This window comes from Anthonomus grandis, chromosome 9 (genome assembly GCF_022605725.1).
Source record: "Anthonomus grandis grandis chromosome 9, icAntGran1.3, whole genome shotgun sequence".
Taxonomy (NCBI): Eukaryota; Metazoa; Arthropoda; class Insecta; order Coleoptera; family Curculionidae; genus Anthonomus; species Anthonomus grandis.
The window spans coordinates 26,008,059-26,034,420 of NC_065554.1; the positions used below are offsets into that span (position 1 = coordinate 26,008,059).

Genomic DNA, 26,362 nt, shown 5'->3' on the forward strand with positions numbered 1-26,362 from the left:
TTTATTAACGTGTAGGTAAACCCTAATTTTTTGCCCTTAAATCATGATTTTTCTAAAACATACGTACACAGTATGCTGAAATAAATTTACTCAAATAATTTATCTACACAATCATCAGCTATTACATATGCACCAACTAGTTTATCAGATTACACTATTATAATGATTCTCCTTGCCCATCCGTTTAATATTCAAGAAATAATAAGTTAAATAAAATAAGAAGTACCTATTGATCCAAATGCCGAGGTCAAACGGTTATTACATACAGTAAAACTAATGGTTTATTACAGTTAGAAACCCGAGATGCGCCATATGCAAATGATGCACCATAGACTGTACATTTAAATAGTTTAAATTTGAAAACTTCACCCGGCGCAATCATCGTCTCTCTCCCACATAAATTTTTCCTATTTTTTTCTTAACAATTTCTCGCAACTATTCTTATTACGTAAAAGACCTTTACGGGATTCTATCTCGTTATAGGCGGTCATCCTAACCTTTTAGTATAAAAGCGTGATAAAAAGAGATTGTGGGAGACACTCAGTACTAGTTTGTGTCCGTTTGTTAAGATGGTTGGACATATCGTAAGTATCTTCATTAGTATGAATTTTCGATCATTTAAATTTGCTTTAGCTCATCATTGTTGCGCTGGTAAGTTTTTCTTCGGCAGCCCAATTAACTGGGCGCGAGCAAGTGCCCATCATCTCTCAAGATATCGACGTGCAGTTTGATGGGACTTTTAGTCATTCTTACCAAACTGGCAATGGGATTTCCGTGAATGAACAGGGAAGGCCCAAAGGAGCTGGAAAAGATGGGGATATTGAAGAGGTCCAAGGGACTTTTCAGTATACAGCTCCTGATGGTGAGTCTCTTTTAGATATTATACAGAATTTCCTAAATCAAATGTGAATGTTTGATTAGGAAATTCTGTTGTATGTTTGAATTTTTATGGTTGGTTCTTTTATTTTTCATATTTTCCAAATATTCTTAATGATTTAAAAGATGATTATTTTCAAGGGCTTGTTATATGAATTATGAAGAAGCTATTCTAAGAGATTGTTAAAATTAATTATTAAAAGGAATTTATGCAATCGATTTCTCATACTTTTTAAATAAAAAAAAAAGGAATCTTAAAATATAATTTTCTTCATATGTCGTGAATTAAATTTGTATCACAAATGTTAGTTTTTTTTTCTTTGAGATTTGATATTCTTATTCATTTGATAATTTTTTTTTGCATAATTTTACAATAATGACACCATAAATGAATTGCTTTAATCTGCACAAAATTATAGTCATTTTGCCTGTTTTTTTTTCAGAAAATATTCTAGGTTTGTTTGGATTGTGAATTTTTTTTAAATATGAATTTTTTTCTTTTCAAAATAAAAAAATATATATATTATTACTATTAAACAAAACATTATTCCTTTTTTTTTGTTGTAATTTTCGTCTATTGAATTAATTTATACTAAACAAGTATCCACTTTTCGACTCTCAACAAAATGCATGTAGTAGCAACACACTAACTTTTAGAGTGTTTTTTATTAATATAATTTTTTAAAATTTAAAATTTTGATAATATTCCTTGCTCATCTTTCAGAAAACAAAAGTAAAAAAATAATTTAAACTTTGTGTGTTTTCTTAGGTTGGGATTTTTTCAGTTTTGTTCTTTTTAAAAATAAATTGATTTTTTTTAATTTCTATTTTCTTTCTTCTATATATTTAGTTCCAAATTTTAAAAAAAGTTTTTAAAAAAACAAAAAAAGTACTTTATATACTAATTAAAAATAATTTAAACCTACACAACATAATTAAATCCTTTAACGACGCACTACAAAAATAAATCAAATTTACTTTCATTAATTATATTTACTTTCATTTTTACTAATAATTATTTTTCGTATAAAAAATTTAGGTGAATTATAATTTAAAATAATAAATAAAAAATTTAAAATAAACACAAAAAGTGCTCAATATTTGATTGAAATTCTTCTGAAAAATCACTATTTTTCGTCCATATTATCCAATCTAATAACGCTGTTTTTATACTAATTATTTTTTATAAATCAAATATAAGTTAGTTTATTATTAAGTAGTGTTATTAAATTATATAGTAAATATATATTTTCTGCAAAGACACTATTTTTCATCAACATAACCCATACCCCCCCACCCACCCCAAAGATTTACCCAGTAAGAAATTCTTTTGAAAAATCACCGGTTTTCGTCCATAGAATCCGATCTAATAGCACTGTTTTTGTATTAAATATTTATTAATATATAAATATATAATTATATAAAATTGAAATAAACAAACTGTGCTATTAGATTAGTAATTAATGACGAAACCAGCTATTATTCTTGCGTATTATTTTGGAAAACAATGATTTTTGAAAATTATTTCTTACTGGTAAGTTGTGTGGGGTGGGTGGGGGACTAAGGGTAGGGTTATTTAAAAATGTTTTTTTTGCAGTAAGCCATTGCCTGAGAAGAAATGTTTTTTGAGAAAATTATCGATAGTAAAAAAATCTATACCAGTTTCTATTGGTATATTCATCAAGCGTATATGGTTAAGGTATATTTATTACGTTTATCATATATCATATACCATTCTGCTCACACAAGGAAGAAAATTTCAGCATTTTAAAAAATTGACAAGCGAAAAGTTGACACCTCCGATATGTAATAAAATGACCGTGATATCACATATATGCCACTGTGTAGGATACGATATACTTTTTATACACGTATATATCTCATAGTGTAAGAATGGAACATCATAACCAAAGACATCTAGAAAAAAATTGGAAATAGATTAACGTGTATGAAATATTAATTATACCAAATTAGATATACAAATAAAAAAAAATACAAGAATACAAGTTTACTCAAAACTAAACAAGGATTTAAAAAATATTTTTTTTTTAGAAAAATGCAGTGGTGTATTTTTTTTATTTTAAATGTTATTCTACGATGAATCCCTTATGGACACCATTGGTAAAAATTATTTTTTTTTCTTTATACGTCGGTTTCGTACGTACATCTGCAAATTTAAAAAAATAACTACATTGGTAATAAAATTATAAAAAAAAACTCATTCCATTAAATGCATTTTATAAACGTCTTTAAATAGCATACAATATATTATACTTAAATGTTTAACTTTTATGAAATCATAACTGTATATTATTAACATGTAATAAACCTTCTTGTTAAACGTGAACAAAAGATAAAGATAATATTAAATTCCTCAACGTATATCACGCGGACAAATTATTAAAAATAAACGTATATTTAACCATCATGTGTTGCTTGGGATTCTATCTCACATATACAAGCTCTTCACTCGAATCATCTCAAATAGATTAAAAACGAAAATCAAGAAAACAAACAGATTTTCGTCCAGAGTTTATCATCTCTAAGTTCTAATGAATCTTAGATATAAAACTCCATTGAATTCAATAAACTTGATTGATGAAGCAATCAAAATTAGCACAAAATATAGTAATTTGAAGCCTTTCATTGTTAGTTAATTATTTTCCGAAAAAAAAAAACGTTGAATATAGATATAGACCGATTTCAAATTAATTATTTTTTTTTTGGATTATTAAATTAAATTTTGGTTATAGGTACTCCTATTCAGCTACAGTATATTGCTGACGAAAATGGATTCCAACCTTCGGGGGCGCACCTCCCCATTTCTCCCGAGGCTCCCCCAATACCACTGGCCATCCAAAGGGCTTTAGAATGGAACGCTCGGCATCCTGAGGAAGACAAATTGTAGAAACTAATTGCTCTTTGTGTGTATGTAGCTTTCTAATGTGCATGTTAAAAAAAAACATTAAACGTTTTGTGTGTTCACTTCGGTCGTTTAATTATTAATTTAATATTTCATTTTTTTTTAAACTTATTTGACATTTTCGAAACTTGTTTTGCTTAATTTTGATGAGATTTGTTTTTAAAACAAAGAACGTTAAAATTAATTTTTACAGGCAAAAAGTTTAAATAAAAACCCTTTTTATAACTTTTAATAAAAAATAATGTTAATATCCACTTTAAGTTCATACAAAGCCTCTCATAACTCATTTATAAATAAATACATGTTTTCTAGCTACTCAAAATTCACCATTTTAGTGACAGGAACGCCAGGTGTCGCCACGATCTCTTTCCAAAAAGCTTCGTCCCTATTGATCTCGATTTTCCCTAATAAAGTCTTTTTCCCTAAAATATTCCTGGATAATAACCTAATCACTATTTTCACTTTATTCAGCATATAATTGTTCACTGTGGCTCTGAGTGTAGCTGAGTTAGCTTCCATTTTTAAGCTGATGGTCGGATTGAACCTGTCGCTCTTTGTTTTTTGGATGATGTCGTCGCTCTCGTACGCGTTGATTTTTATGTATAGCTGGCCTAAAAATAGGTTTTCTTGTTTTTAACGAATTTCCTGAAAATATATTCGGATTACCTCCAACTCTTTCATGCTCCTGCATCGTTTGTAAGCTACATCTAAATTTCGTTACGGTTACTTCGACTACGTCGTTTCGCCCATCCTCGCTTACCGCGTATTGTAGGGTAAGTTCTATAGAGCCCTTCTTACCTTCCCTCTAAAAGAAAACGTAGGAAAAGTTTTGTTTTTATTTCACTCATATAACTATAATTATAGAATAAATTGCCATCTTTTATCCAGATGCGCATGATGCCCTAACAACAATATTTTAATTATTGCGAACTCGTCATCTTGGTCTAAATAATAAAGATATTGGAGAAAGAAACAAGATTGGACATAATATGTATATTAATTAAGACGCTTGTGTGAGCTAATTAAGTCTGAAACTTCTAAAATATATGCTTAAATTAGACTTACTGGTTGTGTCTGTATCCCACTGGCAATTTCCTTAACGCTCCTCCACACATCCGGGGTGCTTATCACGTTATCTTTTAAATGCTGACTAAAATTTTTTCTCTCTAAATTGTAAGTAACTGCTCCTATAGTTCTACGGTCTTTCATGGAGGTCCTAAATTTATAAAAATTAATTTTTAAACAGTTTAACGTAGTTTTTTTTGCACTGACCTAAAACTTCTTCTACCGAAGCTCCTGTGCACGTTCCTCCTTAAAAACTCGCTGTTTTCGTCAAACGAGAAAAAGCGTTTTAGGAATACGCCGCTTCGGGTTGATTTGTTCGGTTTCTCCTCCTCACAGCTCTCCTCCAATGTGGCGTAAATTGTAAAAGAGACAAATTTGCCCTTTAGCCAGTCTCCTGACGGTTTTTTATCTGGTACGTTAAGACTAAATGCGAATTCTTCGTTTATTGTGGGCCAGTTGCCTGTTACCGGTTTGGTTTCGAATTTTTCCTTGATTGGAAAAACTGTTACCTGGGAATTTTTGTTTTTTAATTTAGTCAAATATTAATTATATTACTTATTAATTATATGGTATATTGTCTGGATTCTTTGGCGGTACTTTTCAGTAAAAAACCCAGTAAGATTTTAGAACTTTTAACATTTATAAAATTAATATTTTTCAAACTTTAATTTTTTATTAACTTATATTGTAATTTCAAGAAAATTTAATTGGTTAGGCGTTTTAAAATTGTAAGAATCCAATGAATAAATAATAATATATTTTATTTGCATTAATACAATGTAGGATCTAGAGTAATTGATAAAGTTGAGTGACATATCCTATTGCTAATTATTTGCAAAAAAGAATCTGTAAGGCAATTTAAAATTGATCGAGTCCAGCACTGAATAATAAAAGGTTTAAAATAACATACAATATTTAAAATTCCTACAGGTATAACTTAGTCTAACTTAATAAATAGGTAATGACAACACTTATATTATAACTACTTCTTTTACTTTATTTTATTTACATTATTATAAAATATCACTCACATAAAGGAAAATATTAAAGTGAACCAAAAATAAATAAATAAATGATGGCTAGGTTCTCATACTAGCCTCATATTTTTAATAAGACAGTTTTTTTTAAGACTTTTGAGAGTTCAAGATTTTAATGAATAAATCTTAGCATCATTCTCATTCTATTTAATACATTTTAAAATTCTTAATAATTTTTGATTTTTTTTTTGAATTTCTGATACTATCAAGATATTTTCTCTAAATTTTAATATTTTCTATAAACCTTAAGATTTTAGGGGTTTTTTATTTAAAGATATTTAAAGTTTCACAACTTTTCAAGAATTTAATAAATAAGCCTTGGAATGATTATTATGCTGCCTTCAAAAGGTTCAATAATTTTAAGGTTTTTAACAATACCAACGGTTTTAGGATTTTAAAGGTTCTTTAGGATTTTTGAGATTTTAATTAATAAGCCTTGGCTTTATTATTATTCTCATACTATTTAACTGATATTTAAGATTTTTAATGTTTAAGATTTTAAAGTTTTTTTTTAAGTTATTTAAAATTTTAAGGTTTTTCAAGATTCCAATAAATAAACTTTGGATTGATTTTTATACTGTTTAATATTTTTAAGGATTACTACTATTTTTAGCACTTTTAAGATATTCAAGGGTCTTGAGATTTTAAAGGTTTTTCTGATACTGTTTAATATATTTTGAAATTCTGAATTTTTCTAGAATCTTTAGGATTTTGTACATACTCAATATTTATATTTTCCAATTTTAAAGAACCTTTAAATTAACACAGGCTTCTAACATATCTACAATATTTTTGATTTTCTTCAATTTTTGAAAATCTGTAATATTTTTAGATTTCAATGAATAAATCTTGGAAATACAATCAAAAAATTTTAAAGATATTTAACGTTATTAAGACATTTATGCATTTTGAGTTTCTTAAAGACATTTAATATTTCAAGATTTCGATGGATAAGCCTTTCATCTCATACTGTTTAATAAATTTTTAAATTTTTAATATTTTTGCAGATTTTAAGATTTCAATCAATAAGTCTTAAACTCACGCTCAAACTCTCTTCATACTGAAATCTATTCATTTTTAAGATTTTACAATAAGTCTTGAAATGTTTCTTATACTGCCTTCATACTCTTCTTTCTTTAAGATTTTACCGAATAAATATTGGCTTTATTCTTATACTATTTAATAAATGTCTATGATTTTTAACGGTTAAGATTTTTTTAAATATTTCAAATTTTAAGGTTTTTCAAGATTTCAATAAATAAACTTTGGATTGATTCTTATACTGCCTTCATACTGTTTAATAAATTTAAGAATTTCTACTATTTTCAGCTTTAAAATAATCAAGGCTTTAAGATTTTGAAGAATTTTTAGATATATTTTAAAAAATGTCTACAATGTTTTTAAGATATCTAAGGTTTTGAGTTTTTTTTAATATCTAAAATTTTAGGATTTCAATGGATAAACCTCGTCTTCATGCTCATACTGTTACTAGAATTTTAAAATGTATTGGTGTCAATATTTTCAAATTTTAAAGAATGTAAGACTCCTACGAATTCTAGTATGTTTTAACATTTTTTGATTTCTAAATTTCTATTAATGAATAAATCTTTGAATGAATCTTATGAATTATTAAACCTTGATAAGGTTAAATAATTTTTAGGATTTGCAGTATTTTCAAGATTTTTTATTTTTCTAGGATCTTCAGGATTTTTTTTAATACTTGAGAGTTAATATTTTTAAATTACAAAAAATCTTTAGATTCACGCATTTTTTAAATTTTCTTACATTGTCTTTACTTAAGTTTTCTAACTCATTTAAGATGTGTAAGATGTCAAAATTTTTAAGGATTTGTAAAATTTACAATTCCAATAAATAAATCTTTGAAATCCAATCAACAAATTTTGAAGATTTTTAAGATATTTACGGTTTTGCAGCTACTTAAAGATATTAAGTATTTTAAGATTTTGATGAATAAACCTTTCATTCATTAATTTTTAATATATTTGCAGATTTTATGATTTAAATTAATAAATCTTAAACTGCCTTGAATTTATTTATTTTTAAGATTTTTAGTTATGATTAGGAGTTCTCGTTTACAATTTTTAAAGATTTTTTAGTGTATTTAATATTTAAAAATTTGAAGAATTTAAGCTCCAATGAATAAATATTTGCTGCATTCTCATAATGATTAACAAATTTTAAAAAGTTTTACACTTATAGATTTTAATAAATACTAAATCTTTGATTATCGTAGTGACTTCACACTGTTTAATAATTTTTAAATTTTAAAGATTTTCAACATTTTAACATATTTATGGCTTTAAAGAATATTTCAAATACTTAAGATTTCAAGATAATGAATAAATTTTGGCTTTATTCTCATACTGTGTAATACTTAATTATTGCTTGAAATATATTGTTTTGAAATTGCTAAGAATCGTTGGATTATTAAGATCTTTTAAGATTTCTAAAAATTCTAGTACTTTCGAAGATTTTTTCTAATGTTTTTCAAGATATTGAAGGTTTTTTAAGATATATAAGAATGTAAGGTCGTAAGACTTCAACAGATAATTCAACAACTTTTTTTAGATTTCAAACTTTTAGTACATATCTTGGATTTATTTTAAAATTTTTGAAAGATTTAAGAGTTACTGTTTTCAAATTTTAAGGAGTCGTTAAATTATTATTATTTGTTTCAAGATTTCTAGGATTTTTAGGCTATTTAAGTTTTTTTAATACTTTTAAAATTTGTGAAAGTCCAAGATTTTAAAATTTTGAAGATTTAACGATTTCGATGATTAAATCTTAACTTTAACATTTTCAACGTTTTTAAGATATCTAAGGTTTTGAAGGACTTCTAAGATAATTGAAATTTTAAGATTTCAATAAAAAAAACCTTGGCCTTATTCTCATACTATTCAATTTTAAGAATTTTTTTTTCTTTTTTTAATATTTTTAGAATTTTTAAGGATTTTTAAATTTTAAACAATTTTCTATTGTTAAGATTTTTTAAGATCTACGATCCATAAAGCGTTTAAAGATTTTTAAGATATTTAAAGTTTAATTTTTTTTAAATAGACAAGATTTTAACATTCCAATTGATTTCATTTTCATACTGTTTCATTAATTTTAAGATTCTTAAGATACTTAAAATTGTTAGATGTTCCAAGATTTTTCAACTGCTTGCAATTTTTTTAAATATTTTTGAGATGCTTAAGAATTAATATTTTCGAATTTAAAGAATGTTATTAATATTTCTATTTTAAGATATTTAATATTTTTGAACATTTCAATAATTTATGATTCCAACCATGGCTGAATACTAAAAAGTTTATACAATTTGAAATATTTTTGTATTGTTTTAGAATTTTTAAATTTAACATTTTCAAATTTCAAAGATTATTAAGATTTTTGTGAATCTGAGATATTTGTCATGCTAAGAATCTTTAAGATTTTAATGAATAAACTTTGAAGATTTTTGAGTAGAATTTAAACCAGACTCACAAGTTTCTTAGATTTAAAGTTCAGATTCAAAAATCCAAAATTGTAAGATTTCACGAATTTAATGAATAAATTACACTTCAACTCTCTGAATATATTTTTAACTTGATTCCTCCAAGGTTATTGTATTATAGGATTTCAAGATTTTAATAAACAGTCATAGATATAGAACTATACAGGTCAATTCTATTGTACATATATGATTTTTGTATTTTAAACAATTCCAAATTTAAATGGTTTGCTGATTTTGATTTTAATAAATAAAACACAAAACACATGGGTAAGCGATGACTTATTTTAGTTTCTACAGAAGCATGAACATGTAAACGGAAGAAATACATAAAAATGTCCATAAATTTTGTTGCCCAGGTCAAGGCAAAGTTCAAACCCCAAACGTTTTATATGTTAATTACTCTACTTGTGTGCAAATTCAATTACTTTAAACACTGTTTACAGTAAGACGCTCTACTTTATGAATTTTTACGATTTTTCTTTTCTCAGTACCTTATATATTACCTAATTGACTTGTAAATATTTAAGCAAATTAAACGTGTGCAAAATGTGCATTAGGAACTTAAACAAATATGATTATCGCAATTATAGTTACTGATATAATTTATATTATTGAACGAGGAATTTTCCCAATTATGTAGCCACTTTATGATATTCCCGAGTAAGGATATTAGCAAGTGTTAATTGCCATTTTTATATAAACAATTTAGTACATAAAACTCTAAAATAGGATTTTCTCTTACTGCTAATGATGCGTTTGTTTATATTATCAGGTTTTATTATATGGGCCACAGGCATTTATATAATATAAGCCAACGTATGTATCTCTTAAACGATTTTATTATCTGTAATATTATATGATAATCTTTCTGCAATTTTATCTTAAGTGTATCACATGTCAAAAATAAATATTTTGTAATACATATTTATAATGAGTATTAATGAGTCTTATAAAACTGTTTTTATTATAAAGTAGGTAATTGATTTAAGGGCGTAAATTACTCAATTGTTTGAAATATCAGAATCTTCGCGTTTCCTTACTTAATTAAATGCAAAAATAAAACTAAATGAGAAAACTGGTTTTACCTTGACTACGTAACCTCTTGCTTTGGTAACTCCATAATCAGTTGGTAATTGTTTAGCACCGATCACTTTTACATTCAAAACTCCTAATTTCTCGCTATAGCTAATTTTGAAACCCAATTGGGGTTCAATGGTTTTTCCTGGGTAAGGGTCAGGGGTGTTGCCCTTGTTGAGGAAATTAAGGAAATTGCTTATTTTTCGTTCCATGGCAGGTAGGTCTTACATAGATCTAGAATGGAAAAAAATGGTTTTTGTTAGTGTTTATTAAAAGCGTTGTATTTTTTTTTAAACTTAATTGTTTAGTGCTTGAGTTTTATTTAGTTAGTTAAATCATTTTATTGTTCTCTGCTATAATATTTAGGTTACCATGTGTGCATTTTCTCTTTTATAAGTTTCTTTTTAATTTTTATTTTTTCCAGTAATAAAAAAAAATTGTTCAGGCAGGCATTTCATTTTTTTATTTTACAGAGTTGTAAATTGTAAAGATCTAATAAAAATAATAAAAAATTAGCTTCAATTACCATTAATGGGGACAAATCATTGATGAATACTACCTGTGAAAAGTCAACAAAATTTTCCAGGCAGAACCTCTTGATTCATTTCTCAATATAAATTAATTAATTTTAATTTTAATCTTGTTTAATTTCATTAATAAAAATGAAGTCAAACTGCCTGGAAAATTTGGTGAAATGCCCTGGATATCATATATTTGCCACTGTGTAGTATACGATACACTTATAGTGTAATAATGAATAGTAGTACATAGAAAAATCGAGAAAAAAGCAGGAAATGGACTAACGCGTATAAAAGACAATAATTACGCCAAATAAAAAAAATCAAGAATACAAATTCGCTCAAAACTAAGCAAAAATTTAAAAAATTAAATTTATTTTAGAAAAATGCAGTGGTGTACTTTTTTTATTAAGCAATATTGAAGATAAGCCCCTTATAGATGCCAGTAATAAAAAAATAATTTTTTTCTTGTACATTCGTCAAAAAATGCCGCCTGAGACACATAAAACACATCTGCAAATTTAAAAATGGAAATATCTAGATTGGGAGTAGTGTTATTAAAAAAAAATTTTCAAAAGTTTTAACACCCTGTAAGTTGCAAAGTAAGACGCTTAGAATATACATTCATCGAAAACAGTTTTCTTACTTATTTTGTTGGAGAATCGCCCTGTAAAGTTTGTCGGTCAGGTTCTTCGTTAAAATTTAAGGCTAAAGGTTTTGTACTGGTTTTCTATAACTAAATATAAACGTTTCGTTAAACGCATTTTATGAACGTCTTTAAATATACGATAGTGAAAAATTTGCCTTTATAAAATATTACATGAACGTAAAAAACATAAACATAATTTTAAATTCCTTAAGGTATATCACGCGGACATTTTAGCCGATATTTATAGTTGAAGTTCAATCTAAAATGTACACCAAAAATAAACGTTTCTTTAACTATAGTATATTGCCTTGGGTTATATTATGGTAATTTTATTTCCTTATTTTAATTGTTGCCATTTATTTACTGTCTCTCACTAAAATTAATTATTTGTTTCTTAGTGGTTGGAAGTCTTCAATTTAAATAATATGAGTGTTGTAATTGCGTATTTTTATAATTACTTTTTTTCGATCTAATTTATGTGTTTTATAATGTAATTTTTTTAATATGCTAGTATTTTATATATTAGTAAAACCTTCATATTTTTTATACTGACTGAAAAAGACAAAAAGCTTTTTTTATATAGTTAATTCAATTTAATTTCTTTCAGGTAGTTGAAGTTCAAATTCTGCTTAAAAAATGCAAAATTTGAGAAAAAAATCTGCTTTTAATATTGAAAAATTACCTCAACTGACTGAAATTTTACCGAAAATTAAATTGCGTCTTAAAAACATTTGCTATTTACGCAAACTAAAAAAAAAATTCTGTCTTTCTTTCGATTTTTGACCCTGTGAAAGTTGAAAAACTTTTTTTTACCTCAAAAACGCTCAATTTTTAGGCTAATTTAATCTGTATTTAATATAAAATCTTCATGAAATTCTTCCAAAAAAATGCAGAAATTCGCTACGTTTTTATTTTAATTAAATTATAAAGGACTTATTTTATCTTTGGAAAATCTATTATATCTATCTTCAAAAATTAATAGATTTTACTATTTATATAGATGTTATTCATAAAGTTTTTTGAAAAATCCTGAATATTCGTTCCCTAGGTTTTTGTTTCAATTTTGTCACTTGAAAATGATCAAAATAAATAAATCTACAAATTTTTTTTTCAAAATTAATCAAAATTTATTTATACCGCATTTAATATGTAAATTTTCAGTACTTTCTTTACGTTTTTATTTTTATGTCACTCTAAAATAACCAAAAATCATCAAAAACGTATCAGAAATTTTGCATATTTTTTTTAACACTTTAACGACTTTTTAAATGTATGTATGTATAAATTTTTTACCTTCTTTTCTATTTCATTATTTAACTATAAATAGAATATAGAAATCTTCAAAGAAGAACTAAAATTTTTTTAAATTGTCTTTGATCAATTGACTCAAAAAAAAACTTCATGCATATGGCACCGTTAGTCTACAAGTTTTCAGAATTTTCAATTTCTGAAAAAAAAATTGAAAATGTAATTATTAAAAGCATCATTAGAATTAAATTAAAAAATGTGTTGGTTTATAAATAACTTTCTTATGTTTGTTTTTCTAAAACATCTGAAATTGTTATAAAATCTGAAAAAAAAAATTATGAAATTCTAAAAAAAAATTTTACTCTAGTAAAACAAAAGATATAAATTTTTAGAACAAAAAAGCTAAATTTTAACATTTTTCTCAAAAAAAAAAAATTGAAAGTCCGATCAAGTACCAATTTTTCAATTCCTTAGAGCTCCATCAACATTACTCTTTAATCTCTACCAGCTAAGGGGTAATTTTTACAATTGTACTACTATAAATAATCAGAGGTCATATCTGTAGAGTGAGCTGTATGACAGCCTCTCTTCAATATTGTCATTATCATTTATATGCCGCTGATACATCAATCTATTCTTTTAGATCGGATGATGTTGCCGCGGCAAATTTTAGATTAAATTCAGATCTGGTTATCAGTTGTCACCCAAAAAATTGTTTTTTTTATATATCTTTTAACCTGAGAAATTTCTCTCCTTAATCTAAATTTTCATAATAATCGGACAAAAAAACTTACATTAATCGACTGCAACGATAAAACCATCAGGCACTCACTCGACTTTACCAGATTCCATCACAAATGCATCACAAGATACTTGCCTACAATTGTCCAATTTAAAAGGCAAATTAGTTAATAAAGTGCCTGAATTATAGGCGAACAACAGGCGCAATTAGATCCCTCTATGCTTATAAATAAACAAATGAGATATTAATTTAAGTTGAAAAATTATTTTACAAAAAATCATCACCGTCTCCTTTTATCTTATCAACGGGTATTAGCTCGTATCCTATCGACAACTGAGTAGCGTTCACGCAATTTCGCTTATTTGCCTTTAATTATATTGTCTCTGATGACGTCCCGATTAGTTTAATGAACACACCGGGTGTCTACAAGATAACGCGGTTTTAAGGCAACAATTTAACTTAAGTAATAGCGTACAAATGTTGTCCTAAATCTGTCACAAATACACATTAAACTGTGCCAATATAGAACTGTCGGGCATTTCCTGCGATATAGTGTTACGATAAACATGTCAACTGGGGTTTTAGTGCAAGTCGGAAAAGATCATCACATGCCAGACACAGTAAAATGGCACGAGATGTTGAGATTGCGTGTTATTTTGAAAATGTATGCGGTAAAATTGAAAATGTGGCAAAAGGTTAATTAGAAGAAGAATTTAATGGAGTAATATCAACGGATCAGTTAGCGATAATTATAGAAGAAGATGAGGAAGAAGGAGATTAGTGGTTTCTCATCTTCATTTCGAATCACTTGTGATACATTTAATTTTTTTTGAAAAATTTTTATAGTATTTGTCATATTGTACAACTATTTATCAGTGTCAGCTATATTCATGCGGCCTTATCCGTTTCTATTAAGTTAAACCTCTAGATATAGAAGGATAGTCCCGATATCTTCTCTTTTGCATACTGTAACCATAAACATGTCAATTGGAATTTCAGTTAAAGTTAGAAAAGATCAGCACATGCCAGGCAAAGTAAAAAAGCATGCATTTGCCTGTTATTTTAAAAGTGTATGCGGAAAAGCAGAAAATATGCAAAAAATTATTTGCCAGAAGAATTTAATGAAGTTGTATCAAAGGATCAGGTAAAGATTATTATAAAAGAGGAAGAAGAGAAGATTGAGGCTAAGATTCTATTCATCGCAAATCGTTTTTGATATTTCTTTGTGAAAAATTCCCTTCTCTGTCGTTTATTCTCGCCTCTTCTCTTTTCTTCCCTTTTTTTCTCAATTAACCTGCTAGATCTCATGGTCTCAGAGATGACTTTTGAACAATACTCCTCATAAATAAATAGAAAACCATTTTGTCATATTGCAAGGGTCAGATATGCAGAAAAATAGCCAAAACAATCACAACAACCCTTAAGAAACCATCATTTAGGAAATGTCTGAATCACTTTGTTTGAATCTCTAGTCAAAAGTGAGGATGTCACAATATCTGAAATCCTTGCCTTTTTAAGAACATTTTTTAGACCCTTCTTAGTCTTCATTGATGCTCTTTGGACCTTTATTCCTTCATCTTCTTCTTTTATTGATCTTTTTGAAGTTACATTCAACTCTAATATAAAATTTCTGGGTGTACTGATCAAATGTGTACTTGTTTTCTTACCAATCCTTAAAGGTCATAGAAAGTCCAAGTTTCATTGATCTACATTAAAACAGCTCACCACTTTAATAGCTTCGACTTGGAGGAAGTTGAAGACTATTGATTGCTTTAGATTAAGGTAAAGTAAATCTCAATATCAGTGATATCTATTCAGTAGCTGTATAAGATGATCCATAGCTGTCAAAACTTTTCTACTTACTCTTAATTGGGGTCAGAACTTGAAAAAAAGGTCTTATTTGACCGAAAACTGACAGCTCAAAATTTACCTAAATTTCTGCTTCTTGTTCTGAAGTAATATTGTCTCTTTCCATATAAGGAAAAATCATATATCAATTAATAGCAATTGTGGCGAAAATCAGAGATCAAGATTAGCATTTCAATAACCACTTTGAAAATCTCTTCACGTTGATCAACATCACTGCCTAATTTAAAAATGCCTTTAACAGAACCACTAAGTAGGAGAAGAGTTGATGGTACTTCAACAACTCGGAAAAAAAATTTTGGTAAAATCTGAAGCCTCTTCATTCCATATCTGGAAACTTAATCGAATGAACATCAACAGCATTGGCAATATCACTATTTCAAGGTTTGACACAAGAACGTTTTTATGACCATCGAAGTTGCATAGATTCACATGGAAATCACCACTATCACTATCAGGCCATTAGAAGAAGATAGAGGTTCAAGAGCGTTTTGATCTGATGACGTGCTGAAAGCTATTCCACAACTCTCAATGCAGATTGCTCCAAATGACTTCTCTACTTACGTGACAAGTGACATTGACAAATGAGGTATGGCGCTGACAGGTGACATATGACGTTGCCAGCTCCTGAGGTTGGTCATGATTTAGAAAATTACAGGAAAATTTAATGAGAGGAAGATGGAAAAATGGTCACAGTTTTATTTTTCTCATTTTTAGACATGGGAATAGGGAATACATCTAAGATGACTATATCAAAAAATGTAACAAAAACACAATTTCAAGTGAACATTAAGTGACAGGTGACAGCTGACGGTGACACGTTTCGTTGACAGCTATCAGGTTAGCTTTTATCAAGAGAGTTACCGAGAGACATAAAGTGAGATAGAGATGGGAAATGCTTAGAAGTTTTTTTTTTAATTTTTACATAAGGACGTTCATCTTAGACGTCAAATATAAAACTATGAAATTAAAATACAGTTTCAACTGAACATTGACTGACAGGTGACAACTGACAAAAGATGATATTTGACGTGACATTTAGACAATTACAGAAAATAAAAAGAGGTTAAGTACCACTGAACTTCTCCCTTTTTTTAGAACTAAGTTATTTGTAAAATAACCATTAATCTAAAAATAAAGACATTATTATTATTTTTATCACTGTAGAGTTAAATAAATGGTCAAGAATTAATATTTTTTTCATTTTTAAATATTGGAAATCTTAGACGTCAACATAAATATAATTTCAAGTGAACATTGGGTGCCCAATGAAGTTGACAGGTGACAGACATAGTTGACAGCTGTTTGGTTCACTATCATTAAAAAAATTTAAGGGAAATAAAATGGGATAGAAATAAGAAAATGGTCATATTTTTCTCAACTTTAGGTATGAAAATCATCTGACACGCCAAATTTAATAAAAATATAATTTCAGGTAAAGATTGAACGATAGGTGAAATTGACAGGCGATAACTGACGGGTGACATTTATAGGTGATACATATTGTTGACGGCTGACAGACTACCCATGACTTAGACATTTATAGCATAAGATATGGACAGGGAAATAGTCAGAAAATTGTCCACAAATCTGTTGTTTTCTCTATCTCATCTGTTTTATTTCTTTTGAATTTTCTTTCATGTCCTCTTCTCTTCCACTCTTTTCGTCTATCTACATCCAAAATTATGGTATATGGAAATAAGTTTATAAATTCCTCTATTGAAAACTCTATTTATTCAATGATAGTAAAGGAAAAGCTAATGTACAGGACTCTATCTTAAAATCTATTCAAATGACGCCTATAGAATAGCACATTCTATATTTAAATCTCAAACGATCCCATGTACACTATTATGTTTAAAATCAACTGAAAATAATAAAAAAAAGTACTGCAGACATCCCAAAGACGGCACCTGTCCAGAGGGCAAAGCACGACTTTCTAAATTTAGCAGGACAGATTCCTGATTTAAGAATTTTATGACTTTGCCTTTAATTGGCAGAGAGTAACGTTGATTGAATATTTGGGAAGATACGCAACCTTATGGGCTAAAGCGTGACCGCAAATATGCGTGAAAAATAGATGGCGATTCTCTCCAGTATGCGCGAAAATAATTTCGTCCGTCGCTTCTCATTAGTAATCGGCCGATCATCCGAGTCGTGTGGGAGAGTTTTTGCACAGGTTCGTGTTTGCCGTATTGCAATTTGGTAGTTGTTAAAAATTTTTCTTGGATATCATAATCACAAATAGATAGATATATGTAAATGTGTTTAGTTTGTGAGACGATGGCTCCTTTAGGCAAAATTAATCAGTGTGCGTATATTAATTAAGACTTTGATTTATAACAACCTAATATGGGAATCTCAAAATCTTATTAGAAAATCTTTAAAAAAATCTAATTATAAACCTCACAGAAAATTATCTATTTTATCTACAAAAATCAATCCGAACTCTTAAAAATACTGTCTCTTCATGTCTATGAGAGCCATTTTCTCTTTTTCTTTTTTTTACTTTTACTTTATTATGTTTATGGTCTTTAGTGTTTTAAGTATTTTCAATAATTGTTTTCATGATGAAATTCATTCATGAAAAAGATAAAAATAAAGCCTAAAAAGCCTTTAAAGTTATTGAGAAACTGGTTATAGTACGAATGGTAGCTTTCCTAATAAAAAAAATAACATATTAAATGAATGTCGAGTAATGTTTTCATTCCTGGAGAGATTATATTTGAGCTTGAAGAAGGTCACTTTGCTGCAGCGGTATTCTGCGACTTCTCTAAAGACTCTGACTGTGTCAACCATGGAAATTGCTCGATAAGCTTTCTAGATATGGGTTTAGGGGAGTTGCTCTAGAATGGTTAAAATTTTGTTTTGTTAGACAGACAAAAGTTTGTTTGGCCAAATGGCAGTTTGTCTGAACTTTGTGTAGTAAGCAGGGTTCGTTTCTCGGTCCTATTTTATTTCTATTGTATATAAATGACCTGGCGTTTCTCCAGATAAGAGGATTCTTCACTATTTTTGCAGATGACACCACTATCTTATGGGCAGACAATAATAAAAGCACATTAACAAAAACAATTTCTAAAGATTTATTAATGATTAAACAGTGATTTGATGCTAATTTGTTGTCTTTAAACATAGATAAGACTAAATTGTTAAGTTTTTATGTTCAGAGCAGTTCATGATTCACAAGAAAGAATTGGAAGTGAATAATTTTAACAGATTTCTTCGAATTGTTATCGATCATAAACGTAAGTTTTATGGAGATATGTCAGGAGGCAAAAACTGGCTAGACGATGTTATGCTGTTAGAGTGGTTTTAAATGAACTGAGATTGATATCTGCAAAAACGGTCTATTTTTTTTTTGTCGAAAGTTGGAACTTACTTTCATACAAAAATACCTACAGTATAGAATAACATTTTGGAGTTGCATTAGTAAACGGCTTTTTGACTCGATGTTTGTTTTTAAAAAACGAGCCATTAAATATATGTGTCATAAATCTCCACAGGACATGCAGACCCCTATTTAAAGATACTTTCCTTGTGTTGCTTGTTTATTGTTGAGTCTGCTTGCCTAATATATAAAAAATATAAATTGTATCTTCAAAATAATGGCTCCTTAAAACGTTATAATATCAGAAAAGAATACAATATTCCAATGCCCATCCCGAAAAGTGAACTAAGAATTCTCTTATTTACTTGAGCATAAAAATTTTTAATCATTTTCCAAATGTCATAAAAGTCTCTAGAAGTTCTCCTCGCTTTAAAAAGTTCTTAACGAAACTTCTTAAAAGCAAGTATTTTTATAGCATTAGAATTTTTTTAAGATAGTTAGGAACAGGCCAATCGTATATAATTAGTTTTTAGTAAAGATGTAAAGGTTAGAATTTGTGATGTTACTCTAAAAAATTTTAAGTCGTCTTGCTTTGAAATTGAAAATACATTTTGTGTTTATACTAGTATGTTGAACCCACTATTGTGTATTGTTTTTAAATTATGTGTTAGTAATATGTCGATTAATGTGCCTATTTTATATCATAGAAGTACCATGTCAACAAGTAGGTACCATGTATTTATGAATAAAGTATGTTTTGAATTTTTTGAAATTCGAAATTGTATTTAAAAGAGAGAGAGGTATATAATATTTAATAGGGATGATTCCAACTACTCACTAGAAATTACCTCGTTGAAAAAGTAATTCTTGTTGTAAAAGGGTTATTCAAAACTGCAAGTGGCCAACATGGAGTCGACAAGAAGAAAAAAAGTTGATTATGACTCTCTAAAGAAGGATTTAAGAGTTATTAAACGTCGTATTTAAAAGTTAAAGATGTTAACTTGTAAATGAGAGAAAGCGTTTACAACAATGTATAAATGATTTTATTTTATATTTTCAAATAATGCCAGAAAAAAATAAAAAAAACCATTTTGCCAAATTTCACCTTTTTCCTGAATATTAGGAAGTATTTGGCATTTTTCCAATTTTTAGATTGCATTTATTCAATCATTGCATTTATATTGCGCAACTTTCGCCTAATTAAACCATTTATTGCTCATCCTTATTTTGGACATCCTGTATAACCGCGATGAGACCCTTCATACTGTTAAACAAAATATTTGTTTTTTTTTCTTATTAACTTTTTCTAGTTTTAAGAATTAGTAATTAAGTGTTTCCCTGTATTGCAAATTAAAGTGTGGCCTATTTTCGATATTTTATAGTGCTGTTACACCCTTATTCAAAACATTTCAACCTTTATTCAAACATTCATACATTACTTAACCACCACATTTATCTATAACTATCTTTATAGTTATTTATGCGAGATCACAGCGCATTTAAATATCGGCAATAACAAAATAAATAAAAGCGCTGTTATCATCATCGCCCTTGTCTTAAAAAAATAACAAAACGGCCGGGCGGCCAAAGATTCCCGCGTCGTTAAACTGCAAATGGTCAATATAGCGCCGACAAAGAAAAACAAAGTTGATGATGGCTCTTTAAAGATAGAACGTCGTATTTTAAATTTTAAAGGTGTCATCGTATAGGCGAGAAAAAGTGGTCACAATAATTTATTCATTTAATAAATACTTTTGTCATATATTTTGAAATAACGCCAGAAAAAAATAAAATGATTTTGCCAAATTTCAGTTTTTTGCAAAATTTAGGAAGTATTTAGATTTTATTATAAAAGGACACTATATTGCTCAACTTTCCTCTAATTATTCCACCTCTATTGACGTCCTGTATAACCGTGATGCGGGGTCTTTAAACAAAATGTTTTTTTTTTTGTTACTAGGTATCTTTTTATAGTTTTAAGTATAGTTGTAATAGCAACTGGTAATTGAGAATTTTCCTGTGTCGCTTAAACCTTAAAATTTGGCCTATTTTCAATTTCTATTAACATCCTCACTCACAACCCCTTACTTTACAGATGTCACTACGCTGCACATTTTTCAGATATGGAATCACATGACAAAATGGGTTACTTTTTACAAAAAATTATTGATCAAGAAGTTATATTATGATCGGTATTAAGTCTTATGAATTATTTCAATTATTCTTTATAATATTTACGTGAAACCTACTTATATCTTAAAATTTGTTCCACATATTTTTTGTATATTAGTTTTTAGTTAATTAAGTGCAACGGGCTTTTTATTTAAAAACTTGACCCTCTTGAACACAAAATGAAGGAAACAATGTTTGTTGGAATTATAACTTGTATTAAACTTTGTTGGTAATTTTGTAAAAATAGCTTTTTATATATATTTTTGTATTAATTTTTGTCTCAAAAACATATTTTGGTAAGTAATTATTTGTTTATAAAATTTAACTTTTAAGAAATTTCAATATGCCTCCACCCTTAAGTATATCACTTATCACTTGACCACCACATAAATGACACCGTGTTGTATGTTCAAAAAAAATAATAAAAACATAATTGGCAGCATCATCCCATATCTTAAAAAATTATCCAACACGGCCGCGTAACCGGAGATTCCAGCGTCGTTGAAAACCTGACTCAAAGAAGCCAAAAGCCAAGTCCACACAGCTAAAATAAATCGTTCCTAGATATGACGCTTCGCGGCAGCACCACACGGTGCACGAAACTGAACGGCAATCCGATAGTCGACCGGGTACACTTTTTAACACAGGATTGCGTATCTTCCCAAATATTCAATCAACGGAGAGTAATATTCGGTAGAGAATCTTTTAAAGGAGATGATTGATAGTTCGCCAATATATCAAGAAATTTTAACATTACTTAAGTTAAATCATAGCTGCTAAGACATTTATATTTTGAAGACATATCTTGGTAAAATATAGAGGTTAGGATAGTTCTTAGTCTCTTAATCTTTGTTACTGCTTCAAAGTAATAAAAAAACGCTTTTTTTAAATACAATGATTTATTTCAAAGATTCATTAGACTCATCAAACTCAAATAAACTTATATTAAGTCCTGTGTTCTTTTTAACAGGTATTCTGGCAGCATGATTCATCATACTGGCCCATTGACCTTCACAGAGCTTATCGAAGGTCATATCCTTCAAAAGAAGTCCTCCAAGATCACCTGGACCTCTGCAAGCGAGGTCTGAGTCCCACACTTTGTTCTGGTTCAATTCAATCCAACTAAAGAACACATTTTACAAATTGATTGCACTTTTATCGGAATATAACACTTACATGGAAAGATATAAAATATTACAATCACAGTGCCAAGGATTCTTGGCCAGTTTCACTGACACCAACTGGGTCAAAGGATCGAATAGTTTAGCAGGTAAGAAGTGAAATTTGTTGCTATCAATTTGCCTGAAATTTAAATAAAATAACTTTGGGTCAAATTGATCTTAAGGAACATACAGTTTTTGAAGCTGAGGGGTATAGTAAAACGTCCCGGCACCAATATTTTTTAGCATATTATTGTTCATAAATAGTGAGGTTAGATTTGCTAATCCGTTAAAGGTCCTATCATTAACCTCTTCCAGGATATTGGAAAAAAGAAACAATTTCTCCAGCTTTTTATTGCCAACGAAGGCTTCCTCCGGAAGTTCACTTATCAAATTTTGCCCTAAATGAAGCTCAACCAGGTTAGTCAGCTTTAAAAAGTCCTTAGGAGAAACCTAAAATCTTCAATTTTTAACTCTAGATTCGCAATGACCTCCCATTATAAGAACCTGAGATATTTGATTACTGGTGAGCTGTAAAATCTTCAGGTTCTCCAGGGGAGCAAACAAATTTTCCGAGAGATGACTCAGTTTATTTTTTCTAAGATTCAGCAAATTCAGTTGACGTAATTGAGTAAAAACTCCTAAAAACCTTAATATTACCCACACAGTCGTGAATACCTACGACATTTTTACCAGTGGGAAGTGAACTGATATTATTCTCAGCCAAATGGAGCCTCTTTAATACTGCCAGGTCAGCAAACACATACTTTGGCAAAGTTTCTAGTTCGTTGTTGCTCAAATCCAGATCTTCCAGGCGTTCCAGCCTATTAAATAAAGCCTCCGGAATGGCTTTCAAGCTGTTTCTGGATAAGTGGAGCAAAATTAACTTCCTGTTAGCCTCAAACAGGTTGTACGGGAGAAACTTTAATTTGTTCGCTGACACGTCAAGCGTTTTTAGGTTTGGCAGGTATTTTAGTAGATCAGGATGCAGTTCTTCCAGTTTGTTTTTATGGAGTCTCCTGAAAAAATCAGACACTTCAAAGGAAAGCCTTATTGTGCCAGAATAATAGTTATTTTCATAGATTTTGGCTCCAATATTCGCTGAATTCTTTCAAATTTCCCCTTAAAATCCCATCACTTACAAATATATAAGGCTGCTTAACCTCCTAAATAAACCCGACGGCAAATAATCAATTTCATTATCAAACAGATCAAGCTCAGTGAGAAAAGTGAGGCCCTGAAAGGCCTTGTTGCTCAAGGTGGACAACTGGTTAATCCCTAAATCGCTAAGAATAAAAATTTGATTATTCTGCAACTCAAAAATAGGTTTTATTAATGGTTTACATGGCTCTGACGTCATAAGGCAAGACTTGCTCAGATGGCAACTCTTTTAAGTCCAACCTCCAGCAGCTTAAGGTTTTTATTTCGGGTTTACAGTTGCAAGGACCTATTAGGCAATCGATCCAGTGCCCATCTTCTTTGACAATATCCCACACTATTTTTTTGAATAATTTTTTTTATAATTATTACATATTAATAAATATTGTGTGCTTACCAGGTTGTTCCAGTGATCTTACCCGTCTTTCCAGCTTAATTAAATAATCATTGGTATCGTTTTTTTCCTCAATTCTATCTGAGAATTCAGTGATTTGTATTAGGCTTTCTTCCAGCGCTTGGCAAGCGGTTATTTCACACACATCAGCGGCATTTACTCGAAGAATGAATAAAACTAAACAAATACAGTGTTTTAGGGGCATCTTGAGCTTAATGACCAAATAAATTTGATCCAGGGCTATTTAAATGATCGCCTAATTGGTCATTATCCGGACATTATCCAATTTGATTAAATAATTCCGTGAAATTTCATTTGATGTGATGGCCGTGCATTAGTAATTTAAGCATGATATGAGGTATATTGTGAGAAACTTTTTAAGAAAAATGCGATTTTTTTACGTTAAGTTGTTGCTTTACACCCTAAAAAGTTAATTTCTATAGCATGGACAGAGGCTATGCAACACTAAACATTTTTCAAATTTTTATTTATGTGGAACTCGCCATTGGGTGCATGGATTGAATTGATGGCTTGATTTGATTGAACTATGCTTTTAACTAAATATACTTTAGTACATATACTTATTATTTTACTAAAAAATAACTTAATTATTAGTTGGAACTAATAAGACACAATCCTAAAACTCAATGACATAGTCACTGTTGCGCTACTTACCCTGTTAAATTCACACGTTGCCTATATAAGTACACCTTATATTCGGTCGTACACCGATTCCTTAAACGGGGGTCCCAGCCGCTTTGAAATATTTGAAATTTCTGAAATGTGCCCGGCGCTTTCGCCAATTCATAAAAAATATTTGAAATTGTACTGAAGACTTGTTTAAGGTTTGTTAGTTTCGGTAGCTTGCCTGGAATCGTGATTGTTTAATTTTAATAGTAGTAGTAACTTTGTGGGTTATTTGACCGTTAAATGTGGAATTGAAAGTCGGTTTTTGGTGTTTTATTTGGGTGTAATTTAATGTTGTAGTAAAATAAATATGGTGTAGAAGTCTGTGTATAAAATAGTAATCAATTTTAACCCGGGTTTGCCTTATTAGTATTCGTAAACATAATTACATTGAAGTCATGCAACTTTCTTTTAAATTTCACTTGATTTTTCTTTCAAAAATTACTGTAAACTCGATGAAATAATGTTAGTAAATAAAAAAATGTCCAGTAGAGGTGCAGCAATTAATTTTTTTCTAATGTTACTCTTTACTTTGAGGTTTTTTGTCAAGAGCATCTTTTACAAAAAATACTATTGCTATACATATAGATAACATTTTTTCATCTACTTCAAAAAAATTGTACTAATTGGCCGCAATATACGGCATTTTTTTGTTGCTCTATCCACTACGTTGCTCTATTAATTAATCACCGACATGCGGCATTAAAATAAACAAGATTTAAGTCATAAATTAAATGATACACAAGCTCAGCTTCCGACCGGGCATTTAAGCGGTTATTTACACACATCAGATAAACAAAAAACGCTTGGATATAATTTGTCAACCATGGGTGGTCCCCTTTTTTGCTTTTTTTTTAAATTTTTTCGGTGTTGATTTCTTTTAAATTTTCACAGATTATACAACGAAGTATATACTTACCTTGATGTTACTTTACTTAACTGTCATGTTTACGTCAAAAAATAGTATTAATATCCTTTAAACCACGCCCAAATTTGAAAAAAAAATTAAATAGTCAATAATAAAAAAACATTTGATTTAAAAAATAGTCGCGCATCCATGTTTTTACTAATTAGCATAATTAGGCTAACCCATAAGCCAAATTAGCAACTTATGATTATTAATATCCATCAGACCATCTTGGTCTTCTTAAAAAGGGTCGTTTCAGTCTACAGTAGTCACCGTTACTATCAATCTCTTTTATAGGGAACTTTTCTTAAAAAAACGGAATCCCACTAAATATTTTACCACCCTAAAAATCCCACTGATTTATTTAAAAAAAACCTAAATTTACTAGTATAAAACTTCGAATCTGACAGCAATCTAACAGCTGACAAATGACAAGTTTGTCAAATACCACCAGGGGTGCGTTCAGAAACGAAATGACGGAAATTACCTTTAGCGGAGTGTTAATTACTCCAAATATATTAATTAATTAATCAGAATTGCGCCTCTTATTTGTCCTATTTTCATATGTAATAAATATTGCCATGACCTAAACCTTTTTCAATTTTATTCACATTTCAATGTCTAGTTATTTTCTTTTTACTAACTGACTATTGACTTAAGAAAAAGACAGTTGACAGATAACATAAGAGAATAATCAATATATGCAGTCAATGAAATAATTGAACGTATGGCAAGTCTTGCAATTACCATCAGCTTAAACAAGAAATTGACAGAAATTCTTAACATTATATATGGAGCGCAAAATTTAAGTGACAATTTGAAAGGAAACAAATATTCGAAGCAAGAGAACAACAGTTGACAAGTGACAATTAAATTAAGAAATTGACGGTTGACAACTGACAGTATGACACATAGGGCGCGTTTATAAATTCAGCAGTCGATCCACCGCTTAAGCAAAATTTGCTATTTGCGTTTCTAAATTATTTTATTTTAATTACACCACTCCACAGAAAAAATTCCAATTATTGAGTGGGGGAA

The 26,362-nt window shown here is 28.9% G+C and overlaps 3 protein-coding genes across 3 annotated transcripts; 1 reads left to right on the plus strand and 2 right to left on the minus strand.

Moving 5' to 3' along the window:
* Positions 1-421: 421 nt before the first annotated feature.
* On the plus strand, positions 422-3,861 carry LOC126740788 (endocuticle structural glycoprotein SgAbd-2-like). Its single transcript, XM_050446957.1, has 3 exons — positions 422-584; positions 634-862; positions 3,630-3,861. Exons 1-3 carry the CDS (start codon positions 570-572, stop codon positions 3,782-3,784), a joined length of 399 nt encoding a protein of 132 aa, XP_050302914.1. The 5' UTR covers positions 422-569; the 3' UTR covers positions 3,785-3,861.
* A 151-nt stretch (positions 3,862-4,012) lies between these two features.
* LOC126740785 (uncharacterized) lies at positions 4,013-13,991 on the minus strand. The gene is made up of 6 exons (XM_050446955.1): positions 13,702-13,991; positions 10,501-10,726; positions 5,072-5,373; positions 4,865-5,015; positions 4,466-4,604; positions 4,013-4,410 (listed from the first exon to the last, which is right to left on the minus strand). The coding sequence occupies exons 2-6, from the start codon at positions 10,702-10,704 to the stop codon at positions 4,112-4,114; spliced, it is 1,095 nt and encodes a 364-aa protein (XP_050302912.1). The 5' UTR covers positions 10,705-10,726; positions 13,702-13,991; the 3' UTR covers positions 4,013-4,111.
* Positions 13,992-21,906: 7,915 nt separating this feature from the next.
* On the minus strand, positions 21,907-24,201 carry LOC126740783 (leucine-rich repeat-containing protein 15-like). Its single transcript, XM_050446953.1, has 8 exons — positions 23,734-24,201; positions 23,523-23,673; positions 23,321-23,464; positions 22,872-23,197; positions 22,686-22,819; positions 22,372-22,631; positions 22,195-22,320; positions 21,907-22,140 (listed from the first exon to the last, which is right to left on the minus strand). Exons 1-8 carry the CDS (start codon positions 23,933-23,935, stop codon positions 21,918-21,920), a joined length of 1,566 nt encoding a protein of 521 aa, XP_050302910.1. The 5' UTR covers positions 23,936-24,201; the 3' UTR covers positions 21,907-21,917.
* Positions 24,202-26,362: the final 2,161 nt, after the last annotated feature.

Bases quoted from the DNA above. Each gene is read 5' to 3' on its own strand.
- LOC126740785 (XM_050446955.1), bottom strand. From the start codon at position 10,704: ATGGAACGAAAAATAAGCAATTTCCTTAATTTCCTCAACAAGGGCAAC. The intron at 5,374-10,500 runs GTAAAACCAGTT...AAAAATTCCCAG, and splicing joins CAAGAGGTTACGTAGTCAAG to GTAACAGTTTTTCCAATCAA. The intron at 4,605-4,864 runs GTAAGTCTAATT...GTTTTCTTTTAG, and splicing joins GTGGGATACAGACACAACCA to AGGGAAGGTAAGAAGGGCTC.
- LOC126740783 (XM_050446953.1), bottom strand. From the start codon at position 23,935: ATGCCCCTAAAACACTGTATTTGTTTAGTTTTATTCATTCTTCGAGTA. The intron at 22,820-22,871 runs GTAAAAATGTCG...TAAGGTTTTTAG, and splicing joins TATCAGTTCACTTCCCACTG to GAGTTTTTACTCAATTACGT. The intron at 22,632-22,685 runs GTTCTTATAATG...TGAAGATTTTAG, and splicing joins CCAGTAATCAAATATCTCAG to GTTTCTCCTAAGGACTTTTT.
- LOC126740788 (XM_050446957.1), top strand. The intron at 863-3,629 runs GTGAGTCTCTTT...TTTTGGTTATAG, and splicing joins TCAGTATACAGCTCCTGATG to GTACTCCTATTCAGCTACAG.